Source organism: Prionailurus bengalensis, chromosome C2 (genome assembly GCF_016509475.1).
Source record: "Prionailurus bengalensis isolate Pbe53 chromosome C2, Fcat_Pben_1.1_paternal_pri, whole genome shotgun sequence".
NCBI lineage: Eukaryota > Metazoa > Chordata > Mammalia > Carnivora > Felidae > Prionailurus > Prionailurus bengalensis.
The window spans coordinates 69,706,028-69,722,404 of NC_057350.1; the positions used below are offsets into that span (position 1 = coordinate 69,706,028).

General features: G+C 46.9%; 1 protein-coding gene across 5 annotated transcripts in view; it reads right to left on the reverse strand.

The window, feature by feature from the left end:
- Window positions 1-16,377, reverse strand: part of MYLK (myosin light chain kinase) — a 212,911-nt gene that overhangs the window by 180,370 nt on the left and 16,164 nt on the right. For 3 of the 5 annotated variants that reach the window (XM_043594343.1, XM_043594341.1, XM_043594340.1), the window contains exons 1-2: window positions 6,490-6,636; window positions 640-807 (exon numbers count right to left, since the gene is read on the reverse strand). In XM_043594343.1, the coding sequence (XP_043450278.1) occupies window positions 640-807; window positions 6,490-6,519 (198 nt within the window). In that variant the 5' untranslated portion in view covers window positions 6,520-6,636. Of the gene's footprint in view, window positions 1-639; window positions 808-6,489; window positions 6,639-16,377 lie in introns of those variants that run through there. The other 2 variants (XM_043594344.1, XM_043594342.1) reach the window with 2 other exon arrangements.

Here is a 16,377-nt window from a genome sequence, read left to right on the forward strand (position 1 = left end):
CCACAGGTCCCTTCACTCGGGCATAATAACCTCAGGACTCTCACAGCTACTCTTCAATGTCCTCATCTTCTTCTTCTCCTTTCTAGTACAAGGTGGGCAAGGAATTATCACGCCCATTTGCAGAAGAAATGGAGGCCCAGTAAGAGCAAGAGACCAATATTAATTAGCACAAGGGGACCAAACTGATAAGGGGTCTTATCTTCCACCCCACTATTCTGGATGTGCCAAGACGACACATGAGAGGGCTAGTTAATGAAATACTCCTTTGAAGAAGAAAGTGAAAGAAAAGCTACAGTCGGTTCTCAGTTGTCCAGATTTGAGGACACATATTTAAACCTAAGCTGTATGGTTCCTGCCACCAGCCCATGTCATCTTCTATAATTAGGCAGCACATAATGTAATGACCTACATTAACAGCAAAACATCTCAGTGCCACTTCCCACCCTCGAGCTGTCCGACACAGACCAAAGTCAATCATAAACAAAAGAAGTCGGTCAAACTGAAATACATTCACTTTATGTGTGGGTCCAAAGAAAACCAGGCCTTCCGCCAGATCCAGTCTGCTGAGGAAAGGGCTCGAGAAGCAGTGATGACCTTGCCCATCTCTTCTCCAGCCTCCCCTCCAGCCATGCTTCTTACCCTCCCTTCAAACTTGGCGGTGGCTCCTTCTCTGATGCAGAGGTTCCGAGGGGGCACAATGAAAGCAGGGGCCTCGGTCAGGGGCATGGAACCGACTCTCGAGTGATCCACACTGATGGAGGTTTTGGAAACCTGTGTTGAGGCAGCCAGCTTCACATCCCCCATGGTCTGCAAACAGGAAGGAAGACCAGGTCAGATGAGACAAAGTATAGGCCCTCATCCCTATGCGTGGCGAGCATTCCCAGTGTGCTGGTGGGGCCCCTGTGTCGTGGGTTCTGTAGGGAACAGGCACCCCGTTACGTCAGGGTCTGTTAGAGCTCCTCTCTGGGAATGAGAAGCTCTGTGTGCTCCACACGCAAGGCTGCCAGGGTAAGTCCCAGCCTGGCCCAGACACCAGCACCAGGACCACATGCTGGCCTCCTCAGAACCCAATGGAGAACTTCTAGGAAAGGGGCAGGTAGGATAAGAATGGAGAGACCAGCTGATCTCAGCATTTCTACAACTGACATCTAAAATCAGTAGTTAATAGTCATTGGCCCTTCAGATCAACAAGTACATCAGGCACTCGTGGCAGAAAGTAAAAGCTGCTTTTGTGTGAACTATGAGAGTTCACAGGCTAAAGAAAAACAGGATCCATATTCCCAGAAAGGAAAGAGTTGGGGTTAAAACAGCAAGAATCCCGGCCGAGGTGAAGTGAAGTGAAAGTGAACAGATGAATGGAGAGAAGGAAGCACATCTAGGGAGGACATCCCACATCTAGGGACTAGATTGTGGAAAGCCTCGAAGGTCACAGAACATTAGAGAAGGGAACACTCTAAGATTATTCAGGCAAATTCTTCTGTTTATAACTGAGCCCAGAGAGGGTAAGTCACTAGCCCAAAGAGACAAAGCAAAATGATGGCATCACTGGCAAGAATACCTCAGGCTCCCGGCTCCTGGCACAGGGCCCAGGTGGGACAGGACAGGATGCAGATGGGGACTGGCATGTTAGCAGGAACAAACGGACTTCCTTAGTGGAATTGGTAACAGGTGTGAATCTCAGATCTTGGTGGGAAGCAACAGAAAGAGACTCAGGGGTTCTCATAAGTAGAGAAGGGATTTGTGGGAAAGATGGGGGAGGAGGAGTTCCCCAAATGCACAGAAAAGACTGTGAGAACAAGCAGCATCTGAGAAGAAGCTGGGCGGTCAGACCCCAGTCAAAGTCACTGGATACCCACGGGCACCAGGTGGAATAATGTCTTAAGTATCCCTGCTCAAGGTTCCAAGTCCAGGTGGGAGCCTCACCAGGCTGGAACAACTCAAGGTTGGGGACCACGTCTTACTTGCCATGGAACAGTGGTATCTGGGGCATGTAATTAGTTGGTGTAAGTTTAACAACATCTAACAATAAAATAGGCATGTGTCTTCTGAAGCTCAAGTTAAAGTAACAAAGACTTAGGTTTGTTTGTGACAGGGCACATCCCCTGCTTGACAAACCTAGCTTTCTCTTTTGCTGAAAAGGTATTAACTTTGCAAACAAAATCCTTTCCAAATGGTAAGATTCACAGGCTCACGGCAGTAGATAACAGTAGAAGCAAAACTTATGTAGCACTATCTATCAGGAACTATGCTAAGCACTTTTAAATAACAACTCATTTGCTCCTCACAACACTATGAGGCAGATAATCTTATCATCCCCATTTTATAGATTAGAAACTGAGGCACAATGAGATTAAGAAATTTGCCCAAGGTCATGGCGTTTAGTAGGGGCCAGAACTGGCATTTGAACCCAGGAGTCTGGTGCCAGGGCTCCTACTCTTAACCACTGGCTCTCTTGCCTCCTGTAAGCAGTCAGTTGGCTGGTGGAAAGAGGGTCTGAGGTTGGGGTAACAAGTGAAAAAGCAGACAGCCGTTAGCATATCACATATAAAATTAAGATTTTTCTGCATGTCAAACAAATGTCCAGCAACTGATAAATGGATAAAGAAGGTGTAGTTTATATATACAATGGAATATTACTCAGCAATGAAAAACAATGAAATCTTGCCGTTTGCAACAACATGGATGGAACTATAGTGTAGTATGCTAAGCGAAACAGAGAAAGACAGATATATGATTTCACTCATATGTGGAATTTGAGAACCTCAACAGACGAACATAGGGGAAGGGAAGGAAAAATAAGATTAAAAAAAGAGAGGGAGACAAACCATAAGAGATTCTTAAGTACAGAGAATAAACTGAGGGTTGCTGGAGGGAAAGTTGGTGGGAGGATGGGTTAAATGGGTGACAGGCATTAAGGAGGGCACTTTTCAGGATGAGCACTGGGTGTCATACATAAGAGATGAATCACTGGGTTCTACTCCTGAAGGCAAGACTATACTGTACGTTAACTGACTTGAATTTAAATTAAAAACAAACAAACAAAAAACATACCATCAACAACATTAGAAGATGGATGATAGTCTGGGAACAAGTGTTTGCAACAAAAACAAAGGACTGGAATACTTTACATCTGAGAAGAAAACAGCCCAGCAGATAAACGGGCAGAGGCTATGATGTGGGTGGCTCACTGAAGATACCGAATGACCACTGAACAAATGGATACTGCCTGGTCTCAGTAAGAATGCAAGAGCGCAAATTAAGAACAACCTATCTTCTTTTTCAAAAACTGACCAAACAGGCATTTAAAAAACAAGATAACATGAAGTGCCGGGAAGACTGTGGTAAGGTGTTTCACTCACACCCTCCTGGGGGGAATGTAAATTGGTGTGATCTCTCCAGAAAGCAATTTGGCACAGAGATTCTGGAAAAAAAAAAAAAAAAAAAAAAAAGTCTATCTCTCCTCCCAGAAAGCCTCCATTTAGAAAATGTATTATTAGGCAAGAATCAGAGATGCAGCACAAAATTTATATCTAAGGAGGCTAAGCACATTATTTATAGCAGAAGAAATAGAAAAATTATCCTGTGGAGTAGAAATAGAAAGAAAGACCCAGTTAAATATTCAACAGTGGGAACTGGTTAAACACAGTGGAATATCAGGGGGTTATGCGAGTGTATATTTACAAGGAAGATAACGATAGGAATTGAATGATATAGGAATTTTAAACTCAAAATAAGTTTTACTATGGAAAATTTCAAACATACACAAAAGTTGAAAGAATGAGAAAACGAGCACCTCAAATACCCATCATGTAGATTCAACAAAGAACATTTTGCCATATTTATATCATCGTGTTTGTATATGTTCGCACAACAATTTCAAAGTAGTTGTGATATTTTAATGGCAAAAGTCAGGATATATTCATTCAGTCAAGTAAAATATATCTCTTGAACACCAACCATGTGCCAAGTGAGGTGCTTGGGATACAGCAATGAACAATGACATGTGCGTGGCAAGTGTGGTGACATGGTGGTAGGGAAGGAATGGGGTTCTTAAGTCCTGCACAGCTACCTAGGACCATCCCCTAGAGGGGACACTGCTCGCTGTGCCCTCCTCTGATACCACCGAGGAGGGGACAGATACACTCTGTTGCCAGCACGGGGAGGTGGTAGGGGAGGGCATAGGTTTCATGAGGATCAGACCCTGCCACAAATCCAGGGGCACTGTCACTTTCCAGCTGTGAACTGTAAGGTACTTCAAGTCTCTCGGCCTCAGTTTCCTTTTCTGTAAAGTGGCTGTGATAACATTAGCCTCAGAGTGTCACAGGGAGGATGGGATTTGAGTGAGAGCACATATAAAACACAAAGAACAGCATGAAAGGGGTTCAATCAGTGGTAGCTGATCAACATTGCCATCATCCAGGTCCCAAAGGGAAACCACTCTCCCGACCCTGCAGGACACCAACCCTCTCCACTGAGAACAGCAAGGAGCCCAGGCCAGCCCGGTGACCTTCAGGGCAAAGGTGTCTGAGCAGGATTACTGTGACCAGTAGTAGGAAGTAGACGGCAGCACTCTGTGAGGAGGCAGGGAAGGAGGGCTCCAGGACCACCGCAGCCTCCCTCAGCAGCGTCACGTCTGTTCCAGCACTGCCACAGAATGGGCAGTCCCCATGATCTTACAAGGTAGTTCTGACTATGCTCCTTTCACAAAGGAGGAGGCAAGCTCAGAAAGCCAATAAAGCTTGCCCAAGATCATAGAGCTAAGAGGTAGAAACCAAACCCAAGTCTGACCTCAGTCATACCCTGCAGGCCTCCTAGAGGGCCCCATGACCCAGACGAGATGTTTCCTACTGTCCCCAGTAAAGGGAGATGTAGTAGCAGAAGCTTAGGAACCACACAGAGGACAGGGGACAGGGAATGTGCCTCCCCTTCTGCTCTTAGGTCTGGCTTTGGAAGACACAAGACTGCCCCCCTTATGCTTTCTGGGCAGCTGGAAACGAAGAGTGGTGACATCAGGCTCAGGACCCTCTCTACAAACTGTCCTGAACCAAGATCTTCTGAGATCCCTCTAAATCTCCTGAAGGCCCTGGATGCTATCATCACTGGGAAAGTGCTTGGCTCCAAGAGCACAGAGGATAAAAGTCATCTATATGTAGGGGAGGTCTGGCTTCATGGTTAGAAAAGGAACAGGCAAGTCAATATAGCCAGGAGACATCCAGTCCCCCATAAGGTGGTGGTAGGGGGTGGGGTGGTTACTTAACTATTAGGCGAGCAGGACCAGAGTCCAGTCCCAGGCTGGCCAGACACACCAAACAGCTTCGCTCAGCCCATCACCCCACCCACTGCCATCAGCAGCATAAACAGAATCTGTCTACATTGAGAAGTAATGGTTACTGACATATTTGGAATGTTCTATCAAAAAATAATCATAAATCAAGGATGCCTGGCAGGCTCAGTCAGTGGAGCATGAAACTCTTGATCTCGGGGTTGTGAGTTCAAGCCCCCCGTTGGGTATAGAGATTACTTAAAAAAACCTTTAAAATGATAATAATAATCATAATCATAATCATAATAATAAATCAAACCATACCATTCTTATTCCCTCCTAATCTCTTTTGCACGTTCCAGTTGAGAATACCAGAGGAGCTGGCTAACTCTGCAATAATTTCTCTACTGGCACGCAGTGCTCAATTGCTGGAAACACACCCCAGCTCAGAGATTCGTTCAATACCAGTTAAATGCAGATCAAAGGACAGAGAATTAAGAAGAGAAAAAAATGGAGGAGGGGGGTCAAGGAGAGCTAGAACAGCCCCCTGCCCCCCAATGCTCGGGCCAAAGCTCACCTCCAAATAAGGTTTTCACAAGTAACATAATTAATCATCCAAAGCAGCACTAAGTTAACTTGACTTTAATTTGATCAAAAGCACTCTAAATTGTCTCTTGAACCCAGAAAAGAACATTTTCAACTATGGCCCAAAGAGAGTGAACTCTGAGGCAAAAAGACTCCGAAGAAAAGTTTACAAATTAGGGACCAAGTGATACAGCAGAACAAGTTTAGAGAAACCAGCTGTCCTCGTCTCTACCCAAAGTACATACATTTTAAATGACTGTGGTCTCTAGGCACCTGAGCTAGCAGCAAGGCATGCTGGAAATACCATACCTTCCCTATAGGGCCAGGCTCCCAGCAGGCTGTGCACTGGAAGCCTGGCAGCCGGCCGTGAACCCGCCCTCCAGTCCTGGCACGCAGTGGAGGCAGCAAACCACCCAGGTGCAAGGGCCCCAGGCAACGACAGCTTTCCTCCCCCCCCCCCCGCCCCCCCCAAACCTTAATCTTCTCTCTGCTGTGCACTCAAATCCTGACCAATTCCCTAATTGCTTCTAATACCGGAGTGAGCTTCTCCTTGGCTGCAGGCTGTGCCAGGTGGACTTGCTGTGACCCACAGAAGCAAGCGGTGGGGCAGGGCCATACACCAGAGAACTGACATGCCTTACCGTGGCCTCTTCCCCGGGCAGCTCTCCCATGCGTCGGGCCGCATGGGCAGCCACGCTTTACCAGTGGACTGCAGAGATTCCTGTCCAAGGTCCGTCTGAGAAGGAAGACGGTGACGGAGAGCCAGGGACGCTATGGAGCCCAGGGCTAGACTGAAAAGCTAAGGGGCGTGTGCCTGACTCTGCTCGCAGATGTTGCAACTTGCCTTCCGCCGGGGCAGCCAACTCCGCTCAGTCAGGGAGATCTGTTGTTCTAATCCACCCAGCTGGGGTGACCTTTGAAACCTCTGGCCGCCAGCTGTAGAGGCTCTCAGTGGAGTCCCAGGGAGTTCAGGAGAGGAAGCTCACAGGTTTTTACTCATTCAGAGCTGCCGATTCCAATCTCAGTGTGGAGGGAAGGGGGGAGGCTGTCAAGCAGAGAGCTGAGCCCTCGGAGGGGCGATCCACAACCTGCCTGGACTGTCCAGATCCACAACCTGCCTGGACTGTCATTCACCCCTTGGCACATCTGGCATGGGATTAGCACACAGGACTCGTGGGACATGTGCCTCCTGAGACCAGTTCTTCACTCCTTAAGCTAGAGAAGCCCTGAATATGGTCCCTGTAGTGAGAGGCAAGCCCAGGGAACAGATGGATGGGGAACCCCGTGCTGCAATTATCTTAAGGAATCTGGACTGAGATGTGAGCCAGACTCCAAGGGTTCAAGTCGTGCACAGGACCTAGCAGGGTGCATCCTGACCCCTGTGGAGCTGCAGGACCGGTCCTTGGTGCATGCCTCTAATACATGGTAGCAAGGTGATGCCGCACCCAGTCCTTCTCCTCCAGGGGAGAGGATTTCCATAGTTCCAAAGGGATCTCTCATCCTATGCAACTCATGCCATGGGACAAACTGCAGATGTCTCAATCAGTAATGACATGACTTTAAGCTTTTCCATTGGGCCCTGTTCGATCCTTGAGTAACTGGGATTCCTGTAACACTTAGGTGACCCCTTACCCTCTAGCTCAGCAGTTCTCAAACTCTTTGGTCTCAGAGCCCCTTTATGCTCCTAAAACTTAGTGAGGTTCCCAAAGAGCTTTTGTTTATGAGTTATTGTTGGCAGTGTTTACAGCATTCAAAATCAAAACTAATAAATACTAATTCATTCAAAACATCAAAAAAAGCCCATTATATGTTAACATAAATAACACTTTTAAAAGAAATAATATATTGGGGCGCCTGGGTGGTTCAGTCAGTTGGGCATCCGACTTCAGCTCAGGTCATGATCTCATGGTTGGTGAGTTCGAACCCCACATCAGGCTCTGTGCTGACAGCTCAGAGCCTGGAGCCTACTTCAGATTGTGTCTGCCTCTCTCTCTGCCCCTCCCCTGCACATGCTCTGTCTCTCTCTCCTTCAAAAATAAACATTAAACAAAATTTTTTAATAAAAATAAATTATTTTCCAAAATAAAAGTTTAGTAAGAAGAATTGTTCATTTTTGCAAATTTCTTTAATGTCTGGCTAACAGAAGACAGCACTAGATTTTCATATCTGCTTCCACATCCAGCCTTCTATGATATCACAGTATTTGAAGCTGCTGGAAAACTCCACTTGAGAGAGAAAGAGGGTGAAAAAGGCAAATGCCATCTTATTACAAAGATGACTTGGACCTCTGGGCCCCTGAAGGAGTCTTGGGGATCCCAAAGATCCCCCGCGGGCACACTTTGAGAACTGTTGCTTTAACCCAGCCCCTTGTTCTGCCCATCACCATGTGCTCTCATGTCTACCCTCCTAAAAATGCACAACTGGAAAGGGAAAAGTGGTTTTACAGGAATAGTAGAGTGTAGCTTTGAAGAATGGGTGGGAAGATAGTGAAACAATATCTAATTTGATTTTACCTTTTCTTCCAAAGACAATGGTTGAACAAATGTGCCCCAGAGAGATTTGAAGTAGAGACAGATACTGATGAAGAGAACACCCTTAAGTCAATTAAGTCCTTGGCCAAGACTGAATATAAATAAACCCCAGACCTCTGGAAGACATGGCAAATATCTTAATACTTTATGGCTAATAAAGGAAGAAATAAATCCAAAACACAATGCTGTTCACCACTGAGGAACAGAGTGAATCTGGTTCTAAGTCTTAGATGGAGGTCTCTGGTGGTGGCAACAAGAATGGAAACTTGTTTTGAACTGGACAGAACCAAGGACAATGGTATGGACAAAAACATGGGAGGCGTGTCCATCAGTCCTGTGGGTTACACTAAGCAAGTAGGAACAGCTGACATGCTGGCTGTTAAATACAGCCCTGAAAAGTCAGCAAAATGGACCAGAGCTCAAGAGGAAACTTAAAAGAACAACTGTTAAATTCCAGTACTGAGGCTCGAAAGCAAAATCAAAACAACCGCCCAAGTGCAAAAGGGCTGATTGGAAACACTGGACACAGATCTCTGGCCCCATGATTAGGCCGGGCCCCATATTAGCATTAGCAGCATGCATCAAATCCCTTATGTCCTCTTTGTCCCACAGACCATAGTTGACAGTCACGTAGTTGTGCATGTATAGGACTAACATCTGTCTCCCCCACTAGAACACAAACTCCACCAGGTCACAGGCCCCCTGTGATTCACTAACTACCACATCCCCAGTGCCTACAATATTAATGAGCACATGATACATTCTCAATAAATACCTGTGGAATATATGAATGAATAGAAATTCGAGCTAAAAAAGAATTTAAAAAATCTCCTCCAAGCTATGACAGCACTTAACTTTATTGCATGGAATCTCGAGAACATTAGAGAGAGGATGTAGGAAAAGAAATGGGTGAATAGATCACAACAATAAAAAAAAAAAAAATCTACCCTCTGGAGCCCACAGGTACTTGGTTCCAGACACATGGGTGCTAATCTGGCTTTAAACCAGGCATGTAACTCGTGTATCTTTCCTACTCTGCTTCTCAGTCTTCCAGTGTGTGAAACAGGCATGATGATGTCCTGCCTTGGATAGACCTTCTGAGTTTCCTGCTGGGGTTTCCTGCCGGCATTTCCAGGCGACTTGGATCCAGGTCCTCAGCTTCCCAAGTGAGATTACTCAAAGCCAGCCCACTATGTCCCCCATGGTGGAGTTCTTCCCTGAGCCACCAGGCAGTCTGTCCCCTCCCTTGGGCTTCCTGGGTCTTTCCTCTTGAAAAGCACATTAAAGGAGGGCTGGGTGTCCACAGGCAGATGAGCTGCCCACGTCAGCCTGGCCACATCAGCAGAGCAGCAGACCATGGGCGGGAGGAGGATGTCGGCTCAGCAACACTACTCTGAGTGCCCACATCTTTGGCAGAAAGTTATTTTTAAATCTTCTTAAAAGGGGACACACACACACACGCACACACACACACGTACACACACAGATCAAATCAAATAAACACACCCAACCACATACACAGTGTGAACGAGCGAGGCCTGGTCTCCTGGAGCTGTTCTCTTCCTGTTGGGATTCTTGCTTAATTTGGGATTTAATGAGAACAGGCTGAGAGAAACTTTTTGCAATAGAAGTCACATGCAGAACAAAAAATATATCAAAGCCAGAACCAGAGACCCTGATCATAACTAAATTAGCAAAAGACACATTTCTGTCACAATCTAGCAACAATCCCAATGTGTGTTCATTCCATTATCAGGTATTATTGCTACAAAAGTAAGTCTGGGGTCACAAGTGTGTTGATCCAACCACCCCCTTCTCAAACACCATGCCTCCTCCCTCCATTCTGTTAAGCCATACCAATTGTGCCCAGTTTCCTAAAGAGATGAGAGTCGTGATGCTCACAACTGTGATGCTGTAGAGGCAGCCCTATCACCCTAAGACCACGGGAGCCCAGAGAATCACCTCAGGGAACAGGCACAGGCTTCTGTCCCTAGGACGCCCCACAGAGGAAAACAGAGCGCTCTACAGTCAGATGTTGCATTCACCTCGGCTAAACTGTGTGGCCTCGAGGCAAGCGAAAACCTCTGAAAGTCTTAGTTTACTTATCTGTAAAACAGGGCTCCTACTAAGACCCCATTCTCTGCAGGGCTGCCATGGGGATCGGCAGTGTGTTTGAAAAGCAGCCCCAGCCCCGTCTCTGGCAGAGAAGAAGTGCTCAATCCATGGCAGCTGCTGTGGTTAACATCATTGTTGTTTTAAGATTTCTTTCAGAAGCTCGGAGGATAGAAGCAGCCTCGGCCATGGAAGGGGCCACAGGAGAAACCAGGAGGCATCACTGGAGGGTAAAACGGCACCAAAGAGGCAGTCAGCAACTCTGGTTCTCACTGTGGCTGCACCTTAACCAGCATCTTAAGAAAGTCACTTCCCTTCTCTCCCTGTGGTCCTCTCTCTGTGTGGCCTGATGGGCCTCTCTGGACACTTCCTGCCCTAGTGCACCTGTGTCTTCTGGACTGCTGCCAGCCCTCCACGGGGCACCTGGACAGGTGGGAAAAGGTACAGCAGAGGGAGCCAAGCCCGGAGCAGGAACATGATGCAGGACACCAGGAGAGGAAGAAAGAAACTTCTGTTCCCAGCCCACCACACAGGGCCTCACAGGCTGGACAGCTGAATCAGGCAGGCACACCAGTCATCAAGGCACACCTATGAGACATCAGCACTGCCATGAGGACAGAGACTGGGCCAGTGCTAAGAACGGGCACTCTATGGTTATTCCAGCTCTGCTGGCCTCTGGCCAGCTCCCAAGTTGAGCCTCTGGTTTTATGAGGTCTGTCCAGAAAGAAACTGAGGTTGAAAAAGCTGGGAGGAAACCCCAGGTGGGGAGGAGAGGAGAAAAAGAGAGAACCAATAATAGCTACTATTTAGTGAGCACTTACTATGTGTCAAGAGTACTACTGGAGTGCTTAAGATGACTTACCTCATTTAGTCCCTTAGAGTGGCATATATTAACAGCAAAATCAATGGGGCAGAGTATTTTCATTCACTTATAAAGTAAGTGAAACATATTACTTTTCTTTCTATTGTTTCATTCTTCTCTCACCCTCCTGCCCCAGTTCAGCCAACGTTTAGTAACTTAGTGTCAGAGGGATGAAGGAAGAATTAGAAAGGAGAGGGGGAGGGAGTAAAGGAGAGGTCACCACTCTGCGCCATGAGTGTGCCCCCCGCCTCCTCTCCTGATCTTCAGAGAAGCCCAGAAAAGCTCTGAAAAAGAAGGCCCAGGAAGGAAGTGAGCCTCATGATGTTGCTGACCGCTCCTTGCCCTAGAGGGGGCTCTGAACAGCTGATGGAGCTCCAGACTGGCATGCCCCACCCCTTCTTTCTGAGTCAGCCTAAACCACATGTCACCTCTCTGCTTTCTGCAGGGAGCTGCGGTGTGACAGAGATCTGAAGGGACAGGCCTAGAGGACGCTGTGCTGGGAGGGCCTGTAGATTCTAAGAACACAGATATACATGAGGGTGAGCATAGCCTGCCCAGGCCTGGCTGCTGAACGCAGTCCCTGCTCCTCTCCTCATGGTTTAGGGGAGCTGCCAGCATCCCCAGGCCTGTTTCTCCTGGGAAAATAGCTCTGTGGTTGGACTAACGTCAGGCTGATTTGAGGACAGACCGATCTGAGGAGACAGAATGAGGAGGGCCACTTTGTGGGAGCCCCGCCTTTTGGTGAGAGAGCCTCAGGCATTGGGCTAGAACAGTGTATTCCAAGGACAAGGGCAGCAGCAGGAAGCCCCACCAGCAGGAGGGGCTGCGGAGATGTGGCATGCTGATAAGAAGCAGGGCAGGGTTTGAAGCTCATCTCTAGCCACAAGCTGTCCACAGCCCCTGCTGGACCTCCTGGGGCCCAGGGCAGTGCATCTGGTTCTAGCATGTGCGTGCTTCATGCAAGCTTTCCTTACTTAGAGGCCTGGGGACACTTCTCTTGCAAATCCTCTCCCTTGTGACACAGCATAGGAAAATGAGGCACGAGCCAACCTGATGCGTCAGCTCCCATGGGCCCCAACGCTAAATTTGAGTGTACAGCTGTTTTCCAATTACTCCCACCAACACAACGTGTCTCCTCTGGCTGAAGCCAAAGGCCTGGCAAACTGTTAGGGATTTCTAGTGTTCCTGCCACCCTTGACTAGCATGGAGACCAGAGGGCAGGTGCGAGGGAAGCAGAATGAGGAGGGAGCCAAGGCTGGGTGTCTCCAACACGCCAGAGGAGGGAGTGTGCTAATTCCAGTGGGGTTTTCCCCGTACAGTTTTTAGGCCGGCTGCCTCAGCTAGACAGAAAGGACCAATTCCCACACTGAATCAAAAACACAGCTGCCATAACCACCAGTCCTAAGACACGGGTAACAACAGATGGGCAGTTTAAGAGCAAGCTAGGTAGTGACAGCCAGCCAATGGCTCCAGTGAGGGGTCTCATTGCAGGTCATCACAGGACCTGTAGTCAGACAAAAATGCCCGGACTTGAACCTGCCTCTGCCACTTAGTAGCTAAATGACTTTGGGCAATTTACTTAATCTCTCTAAACCTCAATTTCTCTGTCTGTAAACCTGTTTTGTAGGGCTCTAAAGAGATTAGAAGTGACTTCAAGTATCTAACACGGAGTATATACTTGGAATACCCAATACTTTGTAACTATAATATGCAAAGTACTTCTAACAATGCTTCACACACAGCAATCCCTCCCTCAAATATAAATATTTCATAATTATCAAATAACTGATAATTATTTATCAATTGATGAAACTATTATTATGAAGAATAAGAGATCACATTTCATTTAGATGTTCTAATTTATTTTAAATATTGCTGCAAATATTGCCCTCTTGCAAAGAGTAGATTACTAATGTACATTTGAATATTGATTTATTTTTATCAGTTGTCATCGGCTAGGCAATATGCATTGCTCTCATCTTCCCAAATTCTGGCTTACTGTAAGCACTCTGGAATATGGCTGGATCACAGAACACGAGGGCTGGAAGAGGACCTAAATCATCTAGTCCAACCACCTTTTCCCCTTATTTTAAAGATGAAGTAACTGGGTCCCAGAGTGAACCAATGTATCTTCAAAGACAGGTACGGGGATCTCTGAGGTTCGTATGGCACAGAGAACAGTCCAGGGCTATCTGGGCAGGTGAGCCCTGCAGTACAGAGCTAAACTAGAAGTGGGGAGATGATAATGCATGTCTAAGAGCAAGGAAACTCATCTGAAAAAGGGATGTTTTTGAGTTACAAAGGATGATTTCAATCAAGAGAAGTTTAGAGAGTCACAATCTTTAAACTCATTAAGACAAGGTTGTGGAGGGCCTAGAAGATAGCAATGCTGTTTGTTAATGCTGCCAAAAGGGTTTTTATTTGAAATTAACATTAGGGGCGCCTGTGTGGCTCAGTTGGTTAAACATCCGACTCCTGATTTCGGCTCAGGTCAGGTCTCATGGTTCATGAGATCAAGCCCCGCACTGGGCTCCACGATGACAGCCAGGAGCCTGCTTGGGATTTTCTCTCTTTCTCTCTCTCTCTGCCCCTCCCCTGCTCAAGCATGCATGTACTCTCTCACTCTCAAAAATAAATAAATTTACACAAATTAACATTATGCTATTGATAACTTACAAAATGATTTCCCAATCCAGAATGTCGCAATATACTGAAATATATTATAACCCCATTTATTGATGGGAAATCTGAGGCTCTAAGACAGAGCGACTTGCCTGAGGTCATAACAAAACAGAAGTGGAATCCAATCCTTCTTAACGCCAAATCCTAGCTCTATTTGGTAACATGCTCAGGAAGAATTCATCTAGATATGTTAAATCTTATTATTATAATAAATACCTTGCCCAACAGGACATTTCCAGTGTAACAACTTTTGTGATATTCTCTTAGATTCATTGGAATGCTATCTGATGGGTACAAATTTGACTAATGCAGTCAATCCCTTGCCCAGGGAAAGCCCCTATACTTGTCCTAAACAAATAGGTGACTTCATTTCAATCCCTCATGCCTGAGAGAGTCCATGCACATCTGTCTTCCACACCCCTGCCCAGATGCTCTCTCTTCCCATTCACAGGCCAGAAATCTGTGTTCTCCCCCAAAGCCTGCTGCTCTTTTCCAGGCTCGCCTCCACTCTCCTCCCATTGGCTGGGCACAACCCCAGACCTTGGCCTTGGATGCTACATCAGCACTGCCAGGAGGATGCTTTGGCAGTGTGGCAAGCCCTATGTTTCCACATGCAGTTCACCCCTTGCCCTCACCCACCCTTCCATGATATGAGGGCCCATGCCCTGGACAGCTTCCAGCTGGAGATGAGAAACAATGGCTTAGTGTTTCCTGCAACTTACCTGGGGTGGTGGAGGGCTGCCAACCCAAACCGGCCAGGTTTATTAGCCCACGGGCCAAAAGTCAGGCTCAGACACAGCCCTGCTCCTCCAGCCTTCTTCGTCTTTCACTTCCAGAGGCTACATCTTCTCCCTCCCTTCTGCTGCTTCCACCCCTACCTCACACTGCCCCGTCCCACTAGGGGCAGGGGCATACGGGAGCCTGCCCATCTGAGGTTCCTTCAGGATTCCTAGGTACCACTTACCCCAGGAACATGGGATGCCGGAGCTGGGAGGGATCTTGGAAATGATACAATCCCACCTCCATCCCCACGGGCGTATCGCTCTGTGCCCTCTGGGGATACTCAAGGCCATCTCATCCCAGAACATCAACTATACTCAAAGATGTGGGGGAAGCATTTTTATATTAAAACAATAAAAGCAATAATGCATTCACCTTATTGTATAAAATGACAATGATAAGTAGATTTACAAATAAATCTAGGACTTCAAAGAAATGTGATGCTTTCCATAAGCTTCTTCAGACTACGCCCCAAGCCCCTGTCGCTGAGCACATGCTCTTTCTCCACTTCCCTTGGGGACGGCAAAGTCAGAGAAGCACGGGTCCAGTCCAACACTACTGTTTCACAGAAAGGAAACCTCAGGTCCGGACAAATGAAGTGATGCACACTATCTACTGTTACAAACAAAAATAACCTATTTAATTGAATGCATCCTGGGGGCCAGCTACCATAGTGAGGGTTTTACCTAGTTAACTTCCATTTTCAAAGCAACTCGGTAAGATGGATATTATTTTCATTTTGAAGAGAAGACTCAGGAGTTGAGCAATACATCCAAGGTCGCAGACCTAACAATAACAGCTACTTCTATCAGTTGGCTTTGAACCCAGGTCTCTGGCACCAAGGTTCAGACCCTTGGTAACAGTGTCACACAGTGTTTAAAGATGCCATGGGGAGGACCTGGGAGGTAGCTGGAGTCCAAGGTCCTGGTGTCTTGTCCTGGTTCTGCCACTAGATTGCACACAGTCCCAGACACAGGGGGACATTTGGTCACCTTCTCAGTTTATAGTTAAGAAAACCAAAATCCGGAGAGAAGGGCTGGCATAAGGCTAGAGCCACCAAATTTCAGGGACAGGACCTGCTAACAGTGGCTCCTGGAAAAGTGTCCTAACCTCTCTGGGGTTAGAAGACCTCTAACATTTCTCCTGGATGTGTATTATCTGTATATACAGATGAACATAATTTATAATATGATGTGCACACCTTGTCTGCCTCTTGTGAGCCAAGCACCTGTGGAGCCCTCACATACTTTGGTCTGCGGACAGCAGCTCAGACAAGCTACCCTTAACTATTCCTCAGGGACCTGGATGAGCGTGTTAAGGGAACTTGTGTGACAGTAGCCAGTCACTTCTGGTTCTGAAGTGATGAGCTAGTCTGCTAGTAATTAGGTAAGTCTTGTGCACCAGGAAGCAGAACGTATATACAGTAGCCAAAAGCCATAGCCACAAGCATGCACACCCCTCTCAGCAAGGAAATTCCAGAAGTTCATTCATTCCTGTGGTTCACATCTATAAGAATCTTCTTCCAGATCCCAACTTCTTAGGCCCCGGATGTTTGTCTTACA